The 25,650-nt window shown below is 36.7% G+C and overlaps 1 protein-coding gene across 1 annotated transcript; it reads right to left on the bottom strand.

Annotated features, from left to right (window-relative positions):
* Window positions 1-2,584: 2,584 nt before the first annotated feature.
* FLVCR1 (FLVCR choline and heme transporter 1) lies at window positions 2,585-25,383 on the bottom strand. The gene is made up of 10 exons (XM_074309121.1): window positions 24,390-25,383; window positions 17,816-17,960; window positions 12,645-12,782; window positions 10,901-10,968; window positions 10,138-10,241; window positions 8,219-8,329; window positions 7,477-7,582; window positions 6,981-7,092; window positions 5,922-5,989; window positions 2,585-5,757 (listed from the first exon to the last, which is right to left on the bottom strand). The coding sequence occupies exons 1-10, from the start codon at window positions 25,131-25,133 to the stop codon at window positions 5,731-5,733; spliced, it is 1,623 nt and encodes a 540-aa protein (XP_074165222.1). The 5' UTR covers window positions 25,134-25,383; the 3' UTR covers window positions 2,585-5,730.
* Window positions 25,384-25,650: the final 267 nt, after the last annotated feature.

Genomic DNA, 25,650 nt, shown 5'->3' with positions numbered 1-25,650 from the left:
AGAGGTATCTCCTATCAATAAGGAAGCAGCAACAGTAGCCACCAGTGATTGTGTTTGCAGTGGACTGGTGGTGAGGAAAGAAATGGTCATTAGAAAAGGTCTACTGAAGAAAAGATCCTGCTTGGCTTTTGATTAGTCTGCTCAGCGAAGGCACAAGTGTTCATCCCAATGAGGCTTAAATACTAACCTCCCAACAGTGTGTATCAATAGTAATCATAACACTATGTGATTCTTTAGTGTGTAAGCAGTCCCTTCACTTTGGACACACAAGCCCACACAAGCCTGGTCCATTGAATTTGGACCCATTAGGGAAGCCCTTGAGGGAAAGTACTCTAATTATAGCCTTTGTCAGGAAGCTAAAGTGAGGGTGATAGCTAGGAAAGTGAGCCCTGGGAAACCTATTTCATGATTTTTCAGAAATCACTGATAATGGCTCAGTAATCCCATTTGCCAATTTTTTCAGCAACTTCTGTAAGATGAATGGCAGAATCAGCTAAGAACAAGAGAATGTTTAGCTTGAAGAAGACTTAGAAGATGTGTGATAATTTTCTTCAAATACTTTTAAGGGTTTTCTGGTGAAAGAGGGATCCGATCTGTTCTGCTTGATACTGGAGGAAGAATTAAGAGTGATAATTAGCAAAATGGTCCAACCAGGTGGTGCAGTGGAGCTCAGGCCTAGAGGCAGAAAACTGAGTTCTTTCAATACAGAGTTTATACATTAATGAATTGCGACACATTGGGGAAGTCACTTAACACCATTTGCCTCCATTTCCTCATCTGTAAAATGAGCTGGAGAGGGAAATGACAAACTAGTCTAGCATGTTTGCCTAAAAAACCCCAAACGGAGTCACAAAGAGCAAGACATGACTGAAATGGCTGACCAACAAAAAGCACGCAAGTACAGGGAATCAGATTCCAGTTCAGAATAAGGAACAGCTCCCTAACAATTAGAATGTCCAAAAGTGGACTCTTCAGCAGCGGTGTTTCCTTATCTCTAGATGTCTTTGTGTTGAGCCTGGATGCCACTGGTCAGAGGCACTATACATGGGGTTCATAAGTCCTGTGAAGGCTTGACAAAATAAGCTCCAAGATTTTGTTTCAAGGATTAATCTATCCTACAGAAACTAAATTCTCAAATATTAATTGGCAGATGTGACCACAAAGTCATCATCGGTGATATCTTTCAGATCATAGAAAAACAGAAAAATTACCTGTACTTCAAGACTGGAGAAGGGCAAATGCCCTTTTTTAAAAAAGCAAACATAACAGGAGCTGCAAACTTCACTTCATGGGAAAATTCTGAAATGGATCATTAGAGATGGTTGGTGAGTATCCAGAAAAAAGGGTGGTAATGATAAGAGCTAGCCTAGCTTCATTCATAACCATCACCTCAGACTAAGCTGTTTTCCTTTTTCTGTGATGATTATCAACCTGGTGGACCAGAGAAATGCTGTGGATTAAATACCAGACAGCTAGGTGACAGATTGAGTGCTAGACCTGATTAGGATAATCTAAAGTCAAATCTAGTCCCAAAGATTTACATTTGACAAGGCAAGCCACTTAACTTCTGCCTGCCTCAGTTTTTTCATTTGTAAAATGGGGATAATTACAATCATCACCCAGGGTTGTTGGGAAGAAGAGATTTAAAAAAAATGCTTTGCAGATCTTTAAGTGTTATATGAATGCTAGTTAAGTTGTTATCATTGCAGAGTTTCAGGAAAAATACTTATTTTCTAGATTGCATAATAATACATGTAAGCGGATTCAGAGTTGGTTGGATGGCTGAATTCAGAGAACAGCAGTTTTATGTCAAGGTGGTAGGGGGTCTCCAGTGAAGACCCTGAGGGAAATTTCAGACATTTGTGGTTTAACATTTCTTATCAAGGACAGGGATAAAGCTATAAGTAGTATGGAATCAAGTTGTCAATTAATACAAAGCTAGGAGGGATAGCCAACCCACTATGTGAGGACAGAACCTATATTATACATATACATACACACACACACACACACACACACACACACACATAACCCACTATGTGAGGACAGAACCTATATTATACATATACATACACACACACACACATATATATACATACACACACACGCACACATACATATACTGTACTATAAATCCATACAGGTGACAGGACTGGGCTGGACCTGTGAAGGTAAGATTCAGTGAGAGGCTATGGCCTGTAGCCAGCATGGCCTGAGACATATTAAAATATAACTGGGAAATATTTAACAAAATGAGTAAAAGTGCAATAAATGTAGTTGACATTAAATTTTGAAACAATCTATAGGAATCTTCAGGGATTTTTATATATGACTTAGTATTGATACTCCTGCTGCAGCAGATAGAAATTGAGCTTCACAAGTTTGGTTTTTAATGCTTAAGTGGCAATAGAAGCCTTCCTCTCACATTTCAGAGCTTATTTAGTTCTTTGTATTTTATGCATCTTCCCACTTCCCAACCCCCATCAAATAAAACAGCAAATAACAAGTCATGAATTTTTTTTAAAATAAATTCATTTCAATTTAGAAATACTGGAGAACAAACGTACCATTTAGACAAACAAAGGAACATGAAAAAATGTCAGTGATAATTCAAACTCCAAGAAAACAAGAATGAATGCAGTTACTCTGCGTTAAACAAATACATCTTATATGAACTTTTCCCAATATACAGAACAAACAAGTCATCTTTGCAAAACTTAGAAAGGCATTTTTATGGAAGCAGACAACATACTCTCTTAGTGCTAGCAGGGCAAGGAGCACTCATATAGCCTCATGCAAACAAAACCTGTTACATCAAGAAGTTTAGCAATGGCATTCCTGCCCAAAAAGCCTAGTTGGAGGGTGAGCTAAGGTGCACGCCAGAAGGTTCAGGGAGAAGGCACATTCTCTAGAATGACAGAAAGGATTACTTGTGTTGTTAAGTTTCAAATGACCAGTTTCAAACAAAAACAAGCACCAAAAGTTGTTATGAATCATTGGAGCTCAAGAGAATCATTTTTGGTATTTAGTGAAACTGGGCTCTCATCACTTCAAACAAATGAAATGAAATATTTGTGAAGGAAAAAAATCCTCATCATCTTTGTTCCACTTAATACATCACTGAAATAATTTAACAAAAACTCTTCATAAATGAGGGGAATCCAATCCAAGATATAAATGATAGTATGTTGACACAGTCCTTTTCCACTTAGTTTTAAACTGTAGCTCTAGTTCACATAAAGGAAATCTATATTCCATCATTTTTTCTTTTGTTAACTCAGGTTAAAAAAAACCTAGGGGAAAATATACATACATAACAATTTTCAAAAGACAATAATTCCAGTTTTAATTGTGTTGTACAAAAATCTCAGGGGCCTTAAAAGCAAGTGCCTATTAAAGTCTTAATTTTAAGAGTCTGAAAAATAAATCATTTAATAATCACATTAACATTTCTTTAAATACATTCCTATTAATACCCATTGTGGTCTGAATACCAAAGAATGTTTTATTGTGCACTTTATAATTGAATTATCATCATTCAAGCAGGCCATTAAGAAGGATATAAGGATCATGTGTATCCATGATGTAGATCAGGGCTTTTTAAAACTTTTTTCACTTGCAATCTGAGAACTATATAGATGACCTCAGGTATATAAATATATAAAATAGGTATTTAAATCAAACATTTACTGATAATAAATCATCATTTCACAACCCCCACATTCATTTATGAGATTCCATATGTGACCCATAGTTTAAGAAACTGGGATGTAGATGAATCACACAGTCCATTCAATAGCACAGATTGAGGCATACAAGCCTTGGATACCAATTAACAGATTCCACTCAACTCAACCTGGGCTAAAGTATTTAGCATAGTAAATATTTTAGGAAAGGAAAGATTCTATTTTAACAGATTCGTCAGCAGTCCCAGTGAGGTTAAATGATTTGTTAAGTCATTTAGATAGTCATTTAGTAGATCTAGAATGAGAATCGAGGGCTCCTGATTTTTAATATATAGGCAGCTATTTTGATTATTATGTCTTGGCTGTATAGAATTAATTATAATTTAAATATAAATCTGTCCATGGATCCTTCTCACATCAGGATTATCCAACTACAAAGGGGCATTTCTCATGGATTTCCATGTTTAGGCTAATTTATGTGTGAACTGGATGTAAATAATGCAATTATTCAAGACTTTAGCTACCATTATGATATTTCCTTAAAAAGATTTCAAGTAGAATCCAAAACCTAGAAAAAATTTTAGGTCTTATGGACTGTCAGTACGGTTATATTATACAAAACAGTACAATTTTTCAGTCAGCAACATGTCCAGGGTATCCAGAATAAACACTCTAGTAGGCACTATGGGAAAACACTCAGACAATTCTTTGCTTGTACACATGAAGGAGCAGACTGCCATAAGAATAGTTAAGGTTCTTGTAAATGCTTTTTTATGGGGTAAAGAGAACACGGCTCTTCTCTGACACATTCATGAAGAACTCCTTGGCTTATGTGCTATATCTGTGTTACATAGCATAATTTCTAAAACGGTACATGGTAGATGGTGAGGAAGATAAAATCCAAAGACTTGCAATTGGATAGTTGGAATAATTATGCCAAGAAATAGCTACGTTTAAAGGAGACTTCACTAAGAAAACCTATGACTATAAAGCAAATGGGAGTTTTTCTATCTTAGCAGCCTCCAAGATAAAAAACACAAGGTGATTATATCACGACTAAACAGAAGTGGTTTAGTGCTATTCTACTGCTCTCATAATAAAACACGGGATAGAATTTTGACAGTTGTTGTTTTATAGTCAATATGAAATACAAGACTCCTATTGGGCAGTAGAGAACTCCAAGCACAAACAACCCTCTTACTGGGTCAGTAGCTTCATGTTTGTATACTATAAGCACATATTAACAGATTGGCAGATATCATGAATAAGCAGTTAAGAAAGTATACATTCAAGTTCTGGATTTTTAGAGTCTGGCATGTTTATACATTTAGGAAGGGATCTAGATCTGTGATTTCATTAATATAGAGAAATACTGGTGAGGAAACTTCTTTTATCAATTCAATTCAGCAATTATTTTGTAACTTATAGTCTAAAGAGAGTTGACTGAGGCTCTTGAGACCACCCAGCCTGGATGTAACAGAAGCAGAATTCAGAATCCAAGGCTAGTTTTTTCTTCACCAAAACCAGACTGCCTGATTTTCATCTATGCCCATAATAAAACACTAAAAGCATTTTGTTTCTCCTTTGCTAAAAAGAGAATTTATTCTCTTAAAAAAGAATTATCTTAGAAAAGAAGTCACAATCCTAAATATATTAAATGAGAACGTGTTCTCTGTTGCCACTCTGTTTAAAAAAATAGAAAAATATTCCATTTTCAAAAAGTAAATGCAGAAATGCTCATATTTTCAGAGATGTGCTATTATAAAAATGTAAAACTGTTTGATAAATAACAAATAGTGTTAAAATGTTGTAACATCTTTTAGGCAAAAGTAATTGTGCATTTATAATTCACATAATTATTTTCAAGTAAAGTTCTATCTCCCATAACTTGCAGATCAATTCTGACTGCTCATACACAGATCTGATTATTACAATTCATCCTGCTTAGTATTACACAAAAATTGCACATTATTTCTACTGAATTTTTCCATTCGCTGCAAATTTTTGATTCTGACTGTTTGGCCAACATAATATTTTTTGATTTTCATTCTTCAGGACTGTTGACAGGCACCTGTGCAAAGAATCAGAAGATAAAACATTTATTATTATAATGTCTACCATGTAAAAATATTTCTGACACCTAAGAAGCTGAAAAGCCATCAAATTAGAAAGAATGATTTTGCATTTAATATACAGTTTCTTAATGTTAGGTAAAATGATGAAAATATCACCCACAGCTTTAATATCCATGCTCCGAGCTCCTAAGTTTACATTGTGTCTTTTCAGATCAGATTTAATTAATGCTGAAACAGAAAAGAATATATATTAGTATAATACTTTGTAAATGAGCATATAAAGTATACTTTTCTAAAATCAGCTGAGAATACTTTAGTTATAATTTATGATCAGAAAAGTGTCTCCTTATTTATTATCCTATCACTGATGCTGTTGCAGTAATCCAGATCATTAGAATAGGTAATTGGCTTCATGCAAATATCTTTTAAATAAGTTATTTTAAAAGCACTTAAATTTGTAAATTTAACAATTTAACAGTGATATTTTTTGGTATTATTTAAGCACAGTAGTTTGTTTTAAAATTCAAATGAGGACTACCGTTGCTCACTTTGTTTTTAATTTCCCTTATAATTATTATCTTAAAAAATTAGTGGATATTTTATATGCCAAAAGAGACATTTAAAAATCCAAAAGAGAGAAAAAAGAAAAGCACTCTCCTTTTTTTATAAGTTATGGCACTAATCTGGGAATGAAGAAGCCTCACTATTGGTAGGATGATGGGAGTTTTAGAATCATCAAACAATACCTACAAGAAAAATGGCAGACAACAGTTATGGAATATAGTAGTAACCCACTGGAAGATAAAGACTGACAGGGACCAATATTTGACCTCCCTAGGACCAGTGATATCTTGGGATATCTTTTAAAATATTGTTTGTTCCTTTCTTTGAGACTTGGTTTTAGAGTTCCACTTATATCTGTTTCTGCTTTGTAATAAATATGATCCAAATATTTACAAGGTGCCCTGCAAGCGAGTTAATTTAAATGCTCTAGAAATAAGCTGAATTCCGATCTTATAAGGGAAGAATGAGAAAGACAGACAGACAAATAGAGACAGACAGAGATTCTATAGTAGGGACAAGACTGCACCATATTAGCTATATTTCTGAGAATTCTGCACAAATGAATCTTATCCACCAACAGTAGAACATTTGACACTCAAATTACATGAAGAATTAAATATAAATACTTTTTACAAAATTAATATCATTAACTTACCTGTTAAAATGATGCCTAAAAATATCCATGCACAAAGGAAAAGATTTCCAGCAAGAGGGCAATGTTCTGAAATAAGCTTTCCTTGAGCCAATGTAAAAAAAATTCCAAATAACTGAAATAAGACAAGATAAGAAAATTTTATGGAAATACGAAGGATTTTTGCCTTCTTATAGGGAACCAGTTCTATCGCTTCTGTTATTTTTATATCAAGAACCTAGGCACATAGTAATTAAAAATACATGATAAAGACCTGCTGATAGAATGGATTAAACTTTATATATATATTTTTTAAGTTAGAGAGGACTTTTTCAAACAATTTTTATTTTTCTAATTTGTACTCTGGAAATCTACTACTTTAAGGGACAACTCTGGACACAAAGCACTCTCTATCAGAGAGAAAATATTAGCAGACATCCCTATTATACATTCTTTTAAATTTCCAGCAAAGACTGTTTGGCCAGAATATGCTGAAATTAAAGAATGATCAGAAATTTACCTGTGCAGAAGCATTCAGAAGACCCGATGAAGTGCCTTCAGATTCAGGGTATGTGATTTCAACAGCAAATTCAAAACCCAAGGGGAGATAACCAGTCATGAAGAAGCTAGAAAAACAAATGCACAATTAAAATAAATATTCATCATAAAGATTCCTTCATATACTGATTCAGTTGTTCTGCTTCATCTAGACACATTTTTTCCTTTACCAACATGCTGGATTCAGAGTTGAATGAGCTAGAGAATGCCCTGCTACAGCTCCTTTGACCATAGTAAAACTCTTTCATGGCTAATTTCAAGTCTGTTCTGCTTCTTCTAAATCATAGAGTTCCTTTTGCCACTCCAGTTCACTATTCTCCCTATTGGAGAACATGAACCAGTCCAAGTTTAATTTTGTTCTAAATTTTATATATTTTTACACTTAATTTCTTAACCTATAACTCTCTTTAATCAAATTTGTCTTTACACTTAAGTAAAACTGAATTGATTAAGCAGCTTTTTTTCCTATTCCCTACCTTTGTAATGTGTGCATAGCAAAAACAAACAAAAAACTATTTTCCCCTTTTAAGTAGCTTCACATGTTCAGATACCAATAAATTTTTGCAAAGTTTAAACAATGCACCTTTGGATGAAATGGAAGGCCTTTTTTTAAGTTATTACAATAAATCTCTCAATACTGAAATAGTATTTATTCCTTTCTTTTCTAATTCCAAAAGTCTATAACTCTAATCCAAGATTCTTACCCAAGTGCTCCTCCAGTAATAAACACAATGAAAAGATGTTTCAGGTTCAAGGTGAAAGTAAATATAACCATTCCAATAAAAGACAACACGTAAACTATTAGAGTAGTCTGTCTAAAAAAAAAACAGCAAAAAACAAAACACAATTATTATTGTTGTTATTAGAACCTGAATATCCTGACCACAACCCCCACAAAAAAATCCAAGCAAACAACAACAAAAAAACCCTATAGCCGACTATTGCCATATCTGTGCAGTAACTACTTTCTAATGGTCAAGATTCAAAAGTATTATATTGTCAACACAGAGATCAGATTTAGTCACAAAAGATAGTGAGTGGGTTTTAGTTCCTTTCAAAGTCAGAGTTCATACCTACACAGAATAGGGACTGTGGAATAAATAAAAAACATGGCTATTTGTACTTCTGAAGGAGACAACATCCTTTCTCATCCTTCAAGGCTTAGTTTAAATCCTATATTCTCTTCAAAACTTTCTCTGACTACTTTTATCCAGAATAATTTTTCCCTTTCCTGAATTCCTACAATACGTTGGTGACAATGACACAATCGTTTATTTCCTATAATAATGCTTGTTTTGTTACTTAACTTTTTATCTATACTTATCTTGCACATTAGATTGTAAGGCACACATTATATCTGTATAATCTATAATACCTAAGGCAGAGTCATTAAGCACACTCTAGGTTTTGCTAGGTTTTTGTGGAATGAATGAGTGGAATGATAGCAAGAGTAAGAGGAGAGGCAGAAGGTCATATAATATTAAAACTGAAAGAGACTTTAAAGGCCAACAAATCCAAACAATTATCCAATGTATAAATAAGCTCCAATAATTGCTTCTGAAATAAAAATTTATTTTCCATGGAATTCTGAAGGTTTTTCATGTTATAAATGTATGAGGTTTTAGAAATTTACTCTGAAACCTTAGAGAGAAAATTTCCTTGATATTCAAAAATGATTAGTTATCTCTTCTTTGGTCTTTGAGAGATTGGGATTGTTGTCATTCTACAATTTTAGAAGAAAAAATTTGAAATCCACATCTATTTCATCATTTTAAGCTTACTTACCTCCTCTCCCTCCCACCAATCAAATCCTTTGTTTTTGGTCTAGTTGAATCCTAGTGGGGATAATGTACATTGGAATAACAACAACAAAAAGGCTCAGTATTAGAAGAAAAAAAAAACCTTTGGAAAAAACAGATTTTCCATTCTGTGGCACTGCAGTTGATCTCATAGAACTTTCTGAATGAAATAATTACAATAACCTTGTAGTCAGAACTTTATATTCAACAAATAATACTGAGCCCCTTTTACTGAGTCTAGTAGAGAAGCTAGATTTATTACTTTTTGAATGGGGTTGGGACAGGTCCCGCTAGAAACCATTGAGAGGTTCCTAAATCAAAGAAAAGGAAGAATGGAAGAATTAATTCCTTAGATTTAGGATATCTATAATGCTATTCTAGTCAGGTCAAAAGATGGTCAAAAATTCAAAAATCAAATCAGCAGTCAATTTTACAAGGATTCAGCAGGCATTTCTACTATAAGGATACCATAATACCATTAATTTTTGAGAAAACAATAAAGTTTTGAAGACTAAGTATTTCCACTGTGCAACAATATTCTTTATATGAGAATATGAATTTAAAAAGCAATGCACTTAGATAATGGATTGGACCACTTACTTCATAGGTATGAAGCCAGGAAGCTCTCATTACTATGATAAAAACTATATTTAGAAGTCTACAATTTTTTTTTTAACATTTAACACACAGGAGGAAAAAAAATAATCTTGTTGGCCATATCTCATATTTCTTCTAGAATCAAAAGTCCCTATTAAAGTCACTCTGGTTGTAACATTTACTATTACAGAGAACTAAATTATAGCACATTTATCATTTTCACTTACTTGTATGTTTTGGTGTAATCCAGCCACAAGCCACAAAGAATGGAGCCCACCATTCCTGCTATAACTAGAGTAAGCCCAATCAGTCCAGCACTGATTTCTTCTCCCTTACAACAGTTTTCATATAGCATTAATTAGACACTCTCTTTAACTCAAATTGGTTCTTCATATTTCTGTATTTTCTTGGAGGAATTTTAATTTTAAGCAATCAAATAAAACTAACATGCAAAGTAAGAAGATTTAGTCTCTGCAATAGGTATAAATCTAGATAGAGTGAAGGAGATAACACTTCAACAATAACAAAAAAAAAAACCCCGAACCTTTTAATCTATGAAAATAATCCATTTATTCTATGTAGTTATAAACCCAGTAATTTTAAGGAATTTACAATTATCTAAAAATTGTTTTTTTTCTACTGAGGAGTCAAAGATATACTGGATCAAACAGAGATATTTGCTTATTTTATTATTTTATTTTTGCTTTTCCTCCTAGTATTTTAACATGTCTTCTTTTTCTGTATCTTCATCATCAGTTATCAAAATCTGCATAAATACCAGTTGATTAAATTCTGTCAATGACAACTATGAAAAATGCTACTCATGTTTAAATCTTTAAGAATTAGTTTTTATTTCTTTTTTCAATGCAAATAAAGAAAAGAAATTTAATCATGCAAAAATTAATGAATCAAGGACAGAACATTTATAAGATATTCCTTAAAGTGGCTTATTACTATACAGCTAATTAAAAATTTTAGGCAAAATCTTACCTCATAATATGTCAAGATCATTTGGTTTAACAGTGTTGAGACTGAATAAAATGATCCAGTCATAATACCTATAACAATAGAAAACATTAAATGTACTAGTCCATAAAATATGATAGTAGCAAAAAACATTTTAATCCAAACTGAAAATTCATTTTTAGAGGGCTAATAAAGGGAAGAGCTATGGAATATGAGCTATGGAAATTGAGAAGATGCCCATCAATTGCAGAATGGTTGAACAAGTTGTGATATATCAGGGTGCCAAGGGCTATTTGGGTATTTATAACATCATTCTCAGGTTATACATGATTATCTACTTAATAGAACTCAAACAGTGGGAAGTTATTGTACCTAGCTTTCAGCCCATCATCACCTATGATTGATTAAGCAAATGAGTCAGAAGTTCCTCACTTCTGTAGCATATGACTATATAATGGAATATATTGGACAGAATGAGTTCAGAAAAATCTGGAAACACATGAACTGATGCAAAGTGAAGTGAGCAGAACTAGTAAAATATTGCACACAGTAACAACAATATTGTATAATGAACAACTGTGAAGGACTCAGATATTCTTAGTAATACATATTTCAAGACAATCCCAAAGAACTCATGATGAAAAACACTTTTCTCCAGAGAAAGAACAAATGTTGTCTCACTACAGACCGAAGCATTTCTTCCTTCCTTCCTTGAGTTTTCTTGTACAAAATGATTACTATGGAAATGATTGCATAACCTAAATCAGATTGCTTACTATTCTCCGGGAGGGAGGAGAAAAGGAGGGATAAAACTTGGAACTCAAAACTATTTAAAAAATAGCTAAAAATTGTTTTAACATGTAATTGAAGAAAAATTAAATATTATAATAAAGAATTTGAGCTAATAAAATCTACCTACAAAAAAACCTATCTCCTTTAATTTACCAGATATAATTAAGGTAGAATTCTGTCAAAACACAATTCATTATTATTCTGATTCAATCTATCAAATTCAATTCAAGCCCTGGAAACTTAATAAACCACATCTCTCAAACAAAAAATCCAACTACTGGGTGTCTACTATACAGCTCCCACAATATGAACAATATAAAAGAAGCCCAAGACAAAGTCCTTATCCTCAAGTCTTTATTGGTGAGAAAAGAATAATACACATAAAACAATTACCACAAAATTCTATATATAATTAAAAGCTGAGTAATGAATACTGCTCAAGGAAAACAGATCAAGTAGTTAGTTTGCCAACCAAAAAATCCTTGGTCATAGAAATGCAGAAAAGTGAGGAAAACAGGAATGGGGAGAGACTAGAAAAAATAGCAAGGAAAAAAGGGTTTTAATCATAATAAAAGAAATGAAGAGATTCAAAATAAGACCAGAGAAAAATGTTAATTATGATTGACTTTATTTAGTCAAAACAGAAGTCAAACTGCCAGGGGTCAAAAGGAGTTGATTATAAAGAAATGGAGATAAAATACCATAATAAAAAATAAAGTCTAAGAAGCAACTATGTTGTGGGGGGTCGAGTCCACAAAAAGAAAAATGGGCTCTTTGCTAGAGGCCCATCTTGCCTTAACAATGAACTGTAACCAGGCATTTTCTTACATTTATGCATAGAAATTCAGAATCCTTCACATAAAGTTTAATAAACTTTACTTGATAATGACAGGTTAATCCAACCAAATAAAAATAACCATAGTGTTGTATACTCTACAAACATACTATATCAAAGAAAAGAAAATACTTTACTTACCATAACTAATTAGCAAAAGCACAAAGGGAATATTTTTAAATAAATTCACTATTGATTTTTTATAAGAATACTCTGGGGGATTTTGTTGGAGAACTGCTTGAGCTTCACTTGGTGGATACCGAGGCTTTTCTTTGAAAGCTAGAAAAATAAAAGAGTCAACAGTTATATTAATGAATGTGATTAAAGGTCTCTGATTCATTTTTGACTTAAAGATCTAAAGAAACTCTTTTAGTAAAGCTTCTAATTTTTACCTAATTATTTGTGAAACAGAATCATTTCAACTCTTTTTCCTGAGTTTATGCATATTAATTTCTTCAGGGATAAAAGAATTGGCCATTTAACCAAAGTGGATTGAAAACACACCAAAATCATGCCATGGTTCTGCTGAACAGCAATACTATTCAGTATGTATTAAATGAAGAATTTTTCATTTTTCAAGAAATTCTATTTCTAGACTCAATTTATTTTGTTAAAGCCAAACTTCAGATTTAAACAAGCCTATACATCCATACGTTAGTCAAATGAAATGATATAATAAACTTATAAAAATCTTAATCAAATGCATCATTTGATATAATACTACTCCTACAACTCAAAAGTCTTATTCTAAGTCAAGCCTAAGGGAAGTGCTGGATCTTGCTAACCTATTCTATTATTAATAGACAAGCCAGAGGCTGAACTGAGGATATTAAAAAATATAATACTTCTGGCGTGAGGTACTCATAATACTAGTCCAGACCACCTTGATAGCATTGTGATAGATAATCCAATGTTTTCAATGAATACTTGATATTATCTTTTATTTTCCTAATCCCAATATGGGCAATAAAAGCTATGAACATTATTAGACTTCCTACCTAACTTTCTGTAAAAGGTGATTGGATAAGATTTTAGATAAGAGAGAATATATGTTAGGAGACAAAATGAGCAAGTAATATTTGTTTGGGCAAAATTCAATATTGATAGAATAAAAATAAATTCAATAATGTGAAAAATAGAAAAGGGGGAAAAGTTAGCATCAGTTTTAGGGTGACGTTTGCTAAGGAATAATTCTTTTTCCAAAATGGTTTATGTACATTGCTGCTTGAGAGGCAGGAAGATGCTTTTTCTAACCTTAGAATTCTTCAAAATTCCTGTTGAAGTTGCTCAAGATTGGTAGTCTAAAATCAAAATTGTTAAATTAACCTGGATGTTTATTTCCAGACAGGTCTTATATAAAACTACATTTAGTAAATAACTTAAAAGATATTTACTCCCCATTGTCTTTTCTCTAATAAGAAAGTAAAATGTTAAAACTGTTGCTGTTCCTTTTCCTCTTTACACTCTGATTCTTTGTGATGGAGAAGTCTGTTGTCATTCTTGCAAGTCTCTTGTTAGATGATGTCTCATCTTATTGTCACTAGTAATATATAATTCACAACTCTACACTAAGCTTTTAGAATTAGAAAACTGTATTCTTATGAAACAATAATGAAATTGATATTAAGATTTTGAGTTAATTATAGCAAAATGAAAGTCTGGATGTTTTTCCCCCAAGAAGTGTGAAAGAACCTTTTACTCCAAATGTGAATTTCATTGAGTTTATTGACTAGAGCACACATGCTAACTGTAATCACTGGCAGCCAACTCCTCTCCTGGCCAAACAGGGAAACTAACTCCCCTAGCCTCTACTGCCCACATTCTTTACTTTACCTAAGCATAAAATCAGAGATAAAAAAGGGGGCCTGGGCAATGGCACCCAGTTCTGTTACGAGGGGAAGAGGCATCCTAAAGTGTCGCTTTGTATTGCCTCACCCTGGGCTGAAATAGGGCTCATTCTACTACTGACTCAAATCCCTTCTTTTCTCTTTTCCTCCCTCAAACCCAGCCCCAGCTGAGGTACTTTCCCTGTGACTGCGGGATAAAGGACAGGGTAATCCAGGACCCTACCATAACTGCAGACAAACCAGGTAGGACCCTAAGAACAGTTTGTGGGCTCGTCCAATATGAATGTGCTTAAATGTGTTACTGTTTTTGGTGAAGTATGACTGCTGCTCTCTAGTCTCAATAGCTGCAGCTTGCTGACTGTGCAGAATCAACCCTGAGTGCATCAGCGCCGTCACTGAAAAGTCACGTTATCCTTAGACTGTAAATTATATCAAGAAGGCATAGATGAAACTGAAAACAACATGTGCACACTTCACAATGACCACCACCAGCTTCACACTGGAACGAGCTTCAACAACTGCCCTACCTTCCTCAATGTCCAGTCATGACTTCCCTTCCGGTCCACAAGCTCCATGCGGGGAAGGATCATGCTCTACTTTATCTGCCTCATTACCCAGCACAGTGCTTTGCACATTGCCAATGCTTAAGAAACTTGCTTAATTTTTTTGATGTCAAAAGTAGATTGGTTCTGCCTCTTTTCTAAAGAAATTTACTTGCTGGAAATGCCAGACAAATCTCATCCCAGTATTATTTCACTTACTTAAATAGAAACAGGAACCACTTAAACCACATTTAAGATATAATGACTTAACCCCCCCCTTCCACATATTCATGCTTTGTTTATTTATTTTGTTAAATATTTCCTAATTACAAATTGCACTCTGCTCTAAACTATTATCATCTATAAATAGATATTATTTTGCTCCAACTCTGCCTATGTTTACTCCTTCAATTTCTTATTCTCTTCTTATTGCATTTCCATAACTTTATCAAATAACAATCCAACTAGAAAGATTTCTAGCATTTCTCTATTACAGATGATGATAGTTTTTGGTACCTACTGCTTATTGAAGTTTTTTTATTCCTATAATTTTCAGTCAGTTTTTTTTGAAAAGATGAATCAATACTGTATTTTATGAAGTCCTTTTAATGTATTTTTATAACCACATAATCTTTACTGCTTTATTATTTATATTGTGTCTTTTGTTTAAATAGCTTTCCTAATGATGAATCATCTCTGGATTCCTGGTACAAACACAGCTTGACCATAGTGAATACTCTCTTGAATATATTGTTGTAGGTCTTTTTTCTCTTCCCTCCCCATTTCATCCCTCTTTTTATTTTTCAGGACCATATTTCTCTCATTGATGGAGTTTAGTACGGTACCTTCTCTCTCTCAGAGCAAATAATTTATGTAACATAGAAGTTAATCATCATTTGAATATCACAGAATTCATCTGTAAATACATCTAGGCAGATGAATTTTTTATTCACCTTTGAGGACATGTTTTCTAGTCAACTCTTTTTTCCACTCCTACTACAAAAATGCATTTTATGTCTACAACAAAATTTTATAAACATATAATAATTAGGTAAACACATGCTTTTACTTTCTCACATTATTCACTAAAGTCAAGCATTTTGGAAGCAGGAAGGATGAAGTATAAGAAATATAAGAGTTTGCATGTTAACAAGAAATTAAAACAACCCACTTTTTTTCCTGAGGCTGGGGTTAAGTGACTTGCCCAGGGCCACACAGCTAGGAAGTGTTAAGTGTCTGAGACCAGATTTGAACTCGGGTCCTCCTGAATTCAAGGCTGGTGCTCTATCCACTGCACCACCTAGCTGCCCCAACCCACTTTTTTATAGCACAAAATATTTCCTAATCTAACTGGAAGGCCATAAGTAAATAAGGAAGTTTAAAAATGGTTACCACAAAAGCAAATTTCTAAATTATGTATTTTCCAAATAAAGATATAACTTTCTGAGGCAACAAGAATAGGTCACAGATAATTATATAGTCTATTTTATTCCTTTTTAATATGCTCACAAAGCATATTGCTTTACAAAAAGATTGCTACAAAGTTGCAAGCTCCAATTTGACATAAAGATTTAGTAAATAAACTGATAGGAAAGCCAAGGCAAATTGATGATTCTACATACTTAACATAACCACTATAACTATTTATAGTTTTTAAATAAGTTTTATGGGAAATTAGTTCCTAGACCTTCAATTTTCATTTCATTTATAAAGGCAGTCTATGATGAGACATTCTGTGTAAACAACCAAACATATTTGAGAAATATTTTCCATAAAAGTAATCTTTCATTAGTGTTGCATTGATAGTAAGAAAATTAGAATATAGATAGCACATAAAAATAACATTCACATTTAAATGACAGGTATTTTACAACAAAGAATCATTTTTAATGATACTTCTTTCTTCAATCAGCAAATATTAAGTTCCTCAGAATGATATAGTAGAAAAAGTGCTGGATTTGGGGTCAAAAGACCTGGGTTCAAATTATGACTGCCACTTAACTCCCTGTGTAACCCTGAGATAGTCACTTCACTCAGTTTTCTCTTTAGTAAAATGAGGAGACTGTATTGTACATAGCATTGAAGATCTGTTTCAGCACTATTATGCTCTTGGCTACTACAGGTCCAGTGCTGTGGATTTTCCCTTTGAATTTCATTGCTAGAATTTATTAATAATTTAACAAGTTTCACCAAAATTTCCCCCAAAGTTAGAGAATTGTTTCCCCTTAAGAAAGCAAAAACTTTAAAAGCCAACCTTCCCAGAGCTTCTTCCCCACTGACGGTGGCAGTTTGCAGCTGATTTTGACTGACTGCTTCAGGGCAGGACCAGACGAGATGGAGAACACTCAGTGATGAATGTCTGCAGCAGCCCGAGTGGCCTAACAAGCAGATATTTGCCACAGTTGGAAACTGACCAACAGCCTGCTGCTGCCCAAGATTTGCCCAACATTTTCAGACTCAGTATTAAGGGGAGAGGAGGCAGCCAAGGGGAGGGCAGGGAGAGACAAGACAAGAGATTCTCTAGAAAGGATTGTCATTAACAGAAGGCAGTGGTCCATATTAGATGACTTCCCCAAAAAAGCGCAAGTCTGACCCTGAGCTAGTTAGCAGAAGATGAAATATTAGAGGAAAAAGAAATGGCCAATATGTAGTAATCTTTAAAACCAGCAGGTTAGCAGAATGAACTGAAAAATTAGTAGAGAGATACAAGATTAAGTAAACTTATAATTCACTACATTATTAAAAAGGTAAACTGGAGTTGCTGGGATTATTGTGGCATTCCCAAAAAAAGTATATGGATGTCATGAACCAAAAGCAAGCAAATAACATCTGAGATATTATGAATAAGAAAGTTCAATACAGATGATTATTCTTTTACATTCCTCCACCCTACTTAAATTTTAGGAAAAACAAGTTTGCTTACCAATGACTGTGAGTATGAACAAAAGAGTTGCAACTGATGCTGTTCCATAGAACATGATGTTGATATTTTGGGACATGAGAGCTGTGTCATTCTTTGTGTTGGGCACCAAAACTGGCGGTAACAAAAAGCCAACTGCAACACCAAGCTATAAAATATACACCAAAATAAGCAACTGTAAAAACTGTTCATCACAGATTCTTTCTAAATCTAAAAAAGTAGTGAAATTTATCAGTATTTGGAGGAGTTACTGACAATTTATAACTTTCTTAATGTTTCCCTTAATAAAAGATAAATACCCTAGAAACAACTAAAACAGGAAAAGACTGTATTCTATGGAATAAATCCAATAACTTTTACTTCAATTACTCAATTTTAGACACCTAAAAGCCAGTTTTATTTTCTATTTGAAAATGGTGTCAATTTTAATCCTTAGTTTTTCACTAAATCATAGAATTTGAAAGGCATCTAGTCTAATCCATAAATGTAAAATAAGTCTCCCTAGAATACAATGTACTCAAAAAAGCCATCATGCATATTTTGATTAGAGACCTCCAAAAAAAGAGAAACTCATTACTTTAGCCTGTTCCATGTTTTTTTTTTTTTTTTTGGACAGCTCTTTTAAGAAGTTTTTCCTCATATTGAGTCAACATTTGCTTGCCCTCTTTCTCCTTCCAACTTCTATCTTTTGCTTCAAGTTTCAACCCTCTGGAGCTACAGTGAAACAAACTTAATGCTTCTTCTGCCTGATAGAGCTTCAAATATTTGAAGACAATGATCATGTTCTCCCTTTCGGTACAAGTACTATTTTCTCCAGATTAAGTAGCATCAGTTCCTTCAACCAATGCTCTTGTAGAATAAACTTAAGATCCTTTAGATCTTCTTGAGATATGCTTCTTGAGAAACTCTTGAGCTTACCCACGTTCTTCCTAAACTGTGGAGGCCAGAATTGAACACAATATTATGGATGTGATGTCACCAAGGCAAAGCAACTGAGGATGTTTTGTATTCACATTCTTGGATTGTGACAGTGAAAAGACTGTCCTTAGAAAAATAATTAAGCAGATAAAAATCAAACATAATGGTTTGGTTGATGAGATAGGTGAATTCCTGGTATAAAACTGATAGACACTTTTAAATAATTTTTAATTTTTGAGCAGGAAAAAATTTCATCAATCATTTGCAAGTTCAATAGAAAGAATGCTGGTCTTGGAATCCTATTTTTACTAGTTACTCTTGATAAGGTACCCCCACCATACTCCTCAGTTTAGTCATGTGTAAAATAGGAATGAATCCATAATCCATAATACCCTTCACTGGATTATCATATAAAGTAACTTTAATCAATCAATAAACATTTAAGTCCCTATTAGTGCCAGGCACCATGCTAAAAATTGGTGGAAAAAGAGGCAAAAGACAACCTATGTCCTAGAGAAGTTACAGTCTAGCGGGGAAACAACATGCAAACAAAGTAATCTATGCATGAGATAAACAGGAAATAATTATCTGAAGGAGCCAGGATAAGGAGGGATTGAAGAATAACAAAATCTATGTAAATTGTTTTTCAATCTCTTGAGTATTGGGTCCCTAATTTTATGGATGAGAAAACTTCTAATTAAAAAGGCCAGTGACAAGTCCATAGGTCACATGATGTGCTAAGAATTCCCTCAGCATAAGAGTGAGGAGACCCAGGCTCAAAATAATCAGTGAGTTATTCTACAATCACACAGAAGTATGGGAGACCCTCCTATGGTGGAGCCCAGATGGTCAGGGGAGGCAGATGCCTGCTGAATCCCATCAGTGTCCCCTACAGACAACTTTCATTCAGTGGCTCACATCAGATTTTGGAGTGGAAAACCAACCCAAAAACTGAAGCAATGACTGAGGGGTCAGCAGGAGAGCTGTGACAAAAGGGTCAGGGTCGGGGGTAGCCCAGAACAAGTGGCTTTTGGAGGACATTCTGTAGCAGCAGCAGCAGCAACAGCAGTGGCGGCATTGGGAAATCTCAGCCCAGAGATGGGAAGGAAATCGACAACATGTCATAAAGAGCTCCTGGGGACCCTTCACTGCCCTCACTTACACAGTTCCAACACTTATGGTTAATCACAAGGGAGCAGAGAGGAGTGTCTGTGACAACAGGAGAACAGGGACCACCGTCATCTTTCCAAAGCAAAGAAGAGTGCTAATGCTTGTGGCTGCAGGGGAGGAAACAGGGACTCCTCCTGGACAAGGACAGAGTGTAGACAAGGAGAGCAGTGACCATACCTCTCTGCATATCACACCACCTTGGGAACACCAAAAACTTTTAGACTTCCAGGACTAGCTCTGCAAACAGCATGAAAAAGCCTAAAGCTTGGGACAGATGAGAAGGGCCAAGCTTTAACTAAAATTATCAAGAAAGTCACTATTAGGACTTTAACAAAATTATCAAAAACTCAAGAAACACTCTAGAAAAATGAGCAACCAATAACAAAAACACTTGATCAATAAAAAATTACTATGGTGGCCAGGAAGATTCAGAAGATAAATAATGTGAAAATAGCCACCCCTCCCCCCAAAAAAAGCCTCAAAGAAAAATGCTACTTGGAACCATACCCAACAATAATTCCTGAAAGAGTTAAATAAAGAGATAATAGTAGTAAAAGAAAAATTAGGGGGAAAAATGACAGAGATGCAAGAAAATAATGAAAAAGAGAATTAATAGCTTGGTTAAAGAGTCACCAAAAATACTGAAGAAAATAACACACGTATGTTCATGGTGCGCCACCCCCCCACCTCTGGCTATAGAAATATATCTTACCCAAAGGAAAACAGTGGGGGAAAGGGAAAAACAGTGGGGAAAAGGGATAAGAGAAAGGTGAAGAGAAGGGGAAAGAATGATAAAAGGAATAAATAAATAAAAGGAATGATAAAAAAGGGAATAAAAAGGAAGGTAATAGAAGCAAAAGAGATTTTTGAAGGGACAGGATAAAGAGACAGAAAAGGATAAATAGATGAAGGGAAATATGGTTAGTAATCATAACTGTGAATGTGATGAATTCACCCATAAAACAGAAACAGCAGAATGGATTAGAAACTAGAATTCAACAATGTGTTGCTTAAAAGAGACACTTGACAAAGACACCCACATAAAGTTAAAATAAGGAGTGGAACAGAACTGTGCTTGGGCTGACAGAAAAGAAATGTCAGAGATAGCAATCAAAACAAAAACAAAAAAAAGACCTAATTAAAAGAGATAATCAGGGAAACTATCTTTTGCTAAAAGTACTATAGACAACTAAGAAATATAAAACATTTTTACAACACATTTCTCTAGTACTTATTTCTCAAATAAGAACCATTCCTCAATTGATAAATGGTCCAATGATACAATCAATTTTCAGAAGATAAAATTAATGCTCACTATAGTCATATGAAAAAATATTTTAAATTACTAATGATTAGAGAAAATAACTCTGAGGTAACATTTCATACCTATCAGATTGGCTAACACAAAAATTCATAAGGGAAGGAGGCAAAATAAGTACATTAACAAACTGTTAGTGATGCAGGGAATTGGTCTAAACCATTCTAAAGAGCAATTTGGAAACTATGCCCAACAGGTTAAAAATGTGCATATTAGATAAGATTAGAAGGGAAACAATAAACTGGGAAAACATTTTTACAGTAAAGGTTCAGATAAAGGCTTCATTTCCAAACTATATAGAGATTTGACTCTAATGTATAAGAAATCAAGCCAATCTCCAATTGATAAATGGTCAAAGGATATGAACAGACAATTCTCAGATGAAGAAATTGAAACTATTTCTAGTCATATAAAAAGATGTTCCAAGTCATTATTAATCAGAGAAATGCAAATTAAGACAACTCTGAGATTCCACTATACTCCTGTCAGATTGGCTAGAATGACAGGGAAAGATAATGCACAGTGTTGGAGGGGATGTGGGAAAACAGGGACACTGATACATTGTTGGTGGAATTGTGAATACATCTAGCCATTTTGGAGAGCAATTTTGGAACTATGTTCAAAAAGTTATCAAACTATGCATACCCTTTGACCCAGCAGTGTTATTGCTGGGCTTATATCCCAAAGAGACCTTAAAGAAGGGAAAGGGACCTATACGTGCAAGAATGTTTGTGGCAGCCCTCTTTGTAGTGGCCAGAAACTGGAAACTGAGTGGATGCCCATCAACTGGAGATTGGCTGAATAAATTGTGGCATATGAATAGTATAGAATATTGTTGTTCTGTAAGAAATGACCAACAGGATGATTTCAGAAAGGCCTGGAGAGACTTACATGGAACTGATGCTGAGTGAAATGAGCAGGACCGGGAGATCATTATCAATACTATATGATGACCAATTCTGATGGATGTGGCCATTTTCTTTTTTCTTTTTTTTTTTTCCTGAGGCTGGGGTTAAGTGACTTGCCCAGGGTCACACAGGTAGGAAGTGTCAAGTGTCTGAGACTAGATTTGAACTGGAGTCCTCCTGAATTCAAGGCTGGTGCTCTATCTACTACGCCACCTAGCTGCCCCAGACATGGCCATTTTCAACAATGAGATGAACCAAATCAGCTCCAACAGAGCAGTAATGAACTAAACCAGCTACACCCAGTGAAAGAACTCTGGGAGACGACTATGAACCACTACATGGAATTCCCAATCCCTCTATTTTTGTCCGCTTGCATTTTTGATTTCCTTCACAGGCTAATTGTACACTATTTCAAAGTCCGATTCTTTTTGTACAGCAAAATAACTGTTTGGACATGTATACATATACTGTATTTAATTTATACTTTAACATATTTAACAAGTATTGGTCAACCTGCCATGGGGGGGGGGGAGGAGGGGAAAAATTAGAACAAAAAGTTTGGCAATTGTCAATGTTGTAAAATTACCTATGCATATATCTGGTAAATAAAAACTATTAAAATAATAAAAAATGTGTATATTGTTTGACCCAATAATGCCATTACTAGGTGTGTATCCCAAAGAAATCAAAGAAAAGAGAAAAAGACCTATATGTACAAATATATCTGTAGCACTTCTTTTTTGTAGTGGCAAATAGTTGGAAATTAAGAAGATATTCATCAGTTGGGGAATGGCTAAATAAGATGTGGTATATTATTGTGATGGAGTACTATTGTGCTACAAGAAATGCTAAGCAGAATGGTTTCAGAAAAACATGGAAAGACCTATATGAGCTGATGCAAAGTGAAGTGAGCAAAGCCAGGAGATCATTGTATATAGCAACAACAACATTATAATGATAATCAGTTGTGAAAGACTTAGCTGCTCAGATTAATATAATGATCCAGGACAATTTCAAAGGACTCGTAATGAAAAACATGCTAACCACATCCAGAGAGAGAATTGAAAAACCCTTGGGTACATATTGAAGTTCATTTTTTCACTTTATTTTTCTTCACTTTATTTTGTATATTATTTCATATTCAAGATTGATATCAGATTGATTGCCTTCTCATTGGATTGGTGAGGTAGGAGGGAAAGAATTTGAAACTCAAAATTCAAAAAAATATTAAAAGTAAATAATAAAAATTTTGACTGCTCTTTAGGTAATGCAATTTAAAAAAATGGCTAGTTTATGAAGTGGACGCAGGTGTTCTCAAACTATGGCTGGGGATGCAGCCCGCAGGGGTTATGGTAAATGGGCTGAGGGGCGGAGTTTTACTGTAGTCCGGCCCTCCCACAGTCTGAGGGACAGTGAACTGGCCCCTATTTTAAAAAGTTTGAGGACCGCTGCGAAGAGCATTAGGCCTGGAGTCAGGAACACCTGAGTCAGTCAGGTTTAGATACTTATTAGCTGTATAACCCTGGGCATGACACTAATCCCTGTTTGCCTCAATTTCCTCATCTGTAAAGTGAGATGGAGAAGAAAATGGCAAAACACTCCAGTATCTTTGACAAGGAAACCCTTAAGTGGGGTCCTAAAGAATGGATTGTGGATTGGATATTGCAGAACAAAACCAAAAGACAGAGATATTGAGAGAGAGAGAGAGAGAGAAGAAAGGGGGGAGAGAGAGAGGGAAAGAGAGGGGGCAAAGAAGAAAAGAGAGGAGGAGAGGGGAGGAAGAGGAAGAAGGAAAGGGAAGGGGAGGGGGAGGAGGGAGGGAAGGAAAGGGAACGGGAGGGGGGAGGAGGGAGGGAAGGAAAGGGAACGGGAGGGGGGAGGAAGAGGGAGAAGGAAAGGGAACGGGAGGGGGGAGGAAGAGGGAGAAGGAAAGGGAAAGGCAGAGAGAGCGCCAGGGAACGTTCCTCATTTAACCGCAGAGACAATTTCAGCCCAGGTTAGTGACAATGCCCACAGGTCACACAGTGTGTTCAGAGGCCCCCTCATTTGACAAATGTTAACATTTCAGCCCCAAATTTAGTGCCACGCCCCCCGGCCCGCGGGCTTTGCGGAGACCCCCTCGCTATGCGGGGCTCCCCGAGGCTGGGGCCGTGCCCACAGGTGACACCGGACGCCGGTCTACCTCGGGACCCCGGCCTTTCCGGACTGCGCTCCGCCTCGGGGTCTCCGCCTCCCTCCCGCCGCGCCGCCCCGCCCTTCTCACCTGGTTCCCCAGGACGGCCGTGGCGCAGGCGGTGGACACCTCCCGAGGCCCGAACCACACGGAGGCGACGTGCGAGGGCAGGCCCAGGATGAACACCTGCGCCACGGAGCACAGCAGCTGGCCCAGCATGGTGACCCAGTAGCGGTCCCGGGCCACGCTGCCGCACTTGACCCAGGCGCCCAGCGCGTTGAAGCCGGCGCCCAGCAGCGCGGTGAGGCGCAGGCCACACTTGTCCAGCAGCCAGGCGGCCGGGAAGATGAGGGGCACGTAGGCCAGCATGTAGATCATGGACAGCCAGTCGATGTCCGTTAGGGGCACGCCGTAGAAGTCCTCGAACACGTTGCTGATGATGCTGTACTGGATCCACTGGAAGGCGTTGACCAGCGAGTACAGGCTGAAGATGAGCAGCACGACGAAGCGCCGCGGGGACAGCGCAGTCCGCAGGCCGCGGGCCCCCGTCTCCGCCTCGGCCTTGTCCCCGCCGCCGCCGCCGCCGAGAAGCAGGGGGACCAGCCTGGCCCGGGGCTCCTCCTCCTCCTCCCCGGCCTGGGACTTGTCAAAGTTCTCCGCGCCGCCGGCGGCCGCCTCACACAACGGGTCCCCGTTCGCCGCGGCCTGGAGGGTTCCATTCGCCCGCTTGCCCTCCGGCTCCCCCTGGGCAGTAGCGAAGCTGCCCGGGCCGGGAGCCCCAACCTCCGCCGGGCTCTCCTCCTCCCGCCCCGCCGCCGCCGCCGTTTCAGTCATGGCCCTTGGGGGGCCCGGGAGGGCACGTCGAGACCCGGGCCGCCTCCACCCTTCCCCACCCCTCCCCGTTCCCACCCCTGGAGCCGGAGCCTGGGCGAGCCGCCGGACTACAGCCTCTGCGGGCGATAGCACACCGGGAGATGGCTTCCACCCGCGGAGCGCCCGGAGAAAACCGGGCTCGAAAGAGGGCCGTCTCGGTCGTGTCCCCGGCCAATCAGCGCGATTCTCGTCTGCGAGCTGAGCCAATCCGGGACGCCGAAGTAGGGGTAGGAAAAGAGTGGGAGGGAAAGGACTGGGGGCTGGAAGAGCGCAGGGGGCCCGGAGGCTCGGGAAGGGGAGTGAATGGCCAAGGGAAGACTTGGAGGGGCGGGGAGGGGCGCCGGGGAGGAAGGAGACTGGGAATGTGGTGTGGGAGCTGCAGACCGGGAGGTGGGGGAGCTGGGAGAGGGAAGAACGAGAGGAGTGACGGAGGCAGCCAGAGCCCCGAGGATGGGGGAGAGGGAGACAGTTACACCAC

Source organism: Sminthopsis crassicaudata, chromosome 4 (assembly GCF_048593235.1).
Source record: "Sminthopsis crassicaudata isolate SCR6 chromosome 4, ASM4859323v1, whole genome shotgun sequence".
NCBI classification, from domain to species: Eukaryota; Metazoa; Chordata; class Mammalia; order Dasyuromorphia; family Dasyuridae; genus Sminthopsis; species Sminthopsis crassicaudata.
This window is presented reverse-complemented; position numbering and strand designations above follow the sequence as displayed.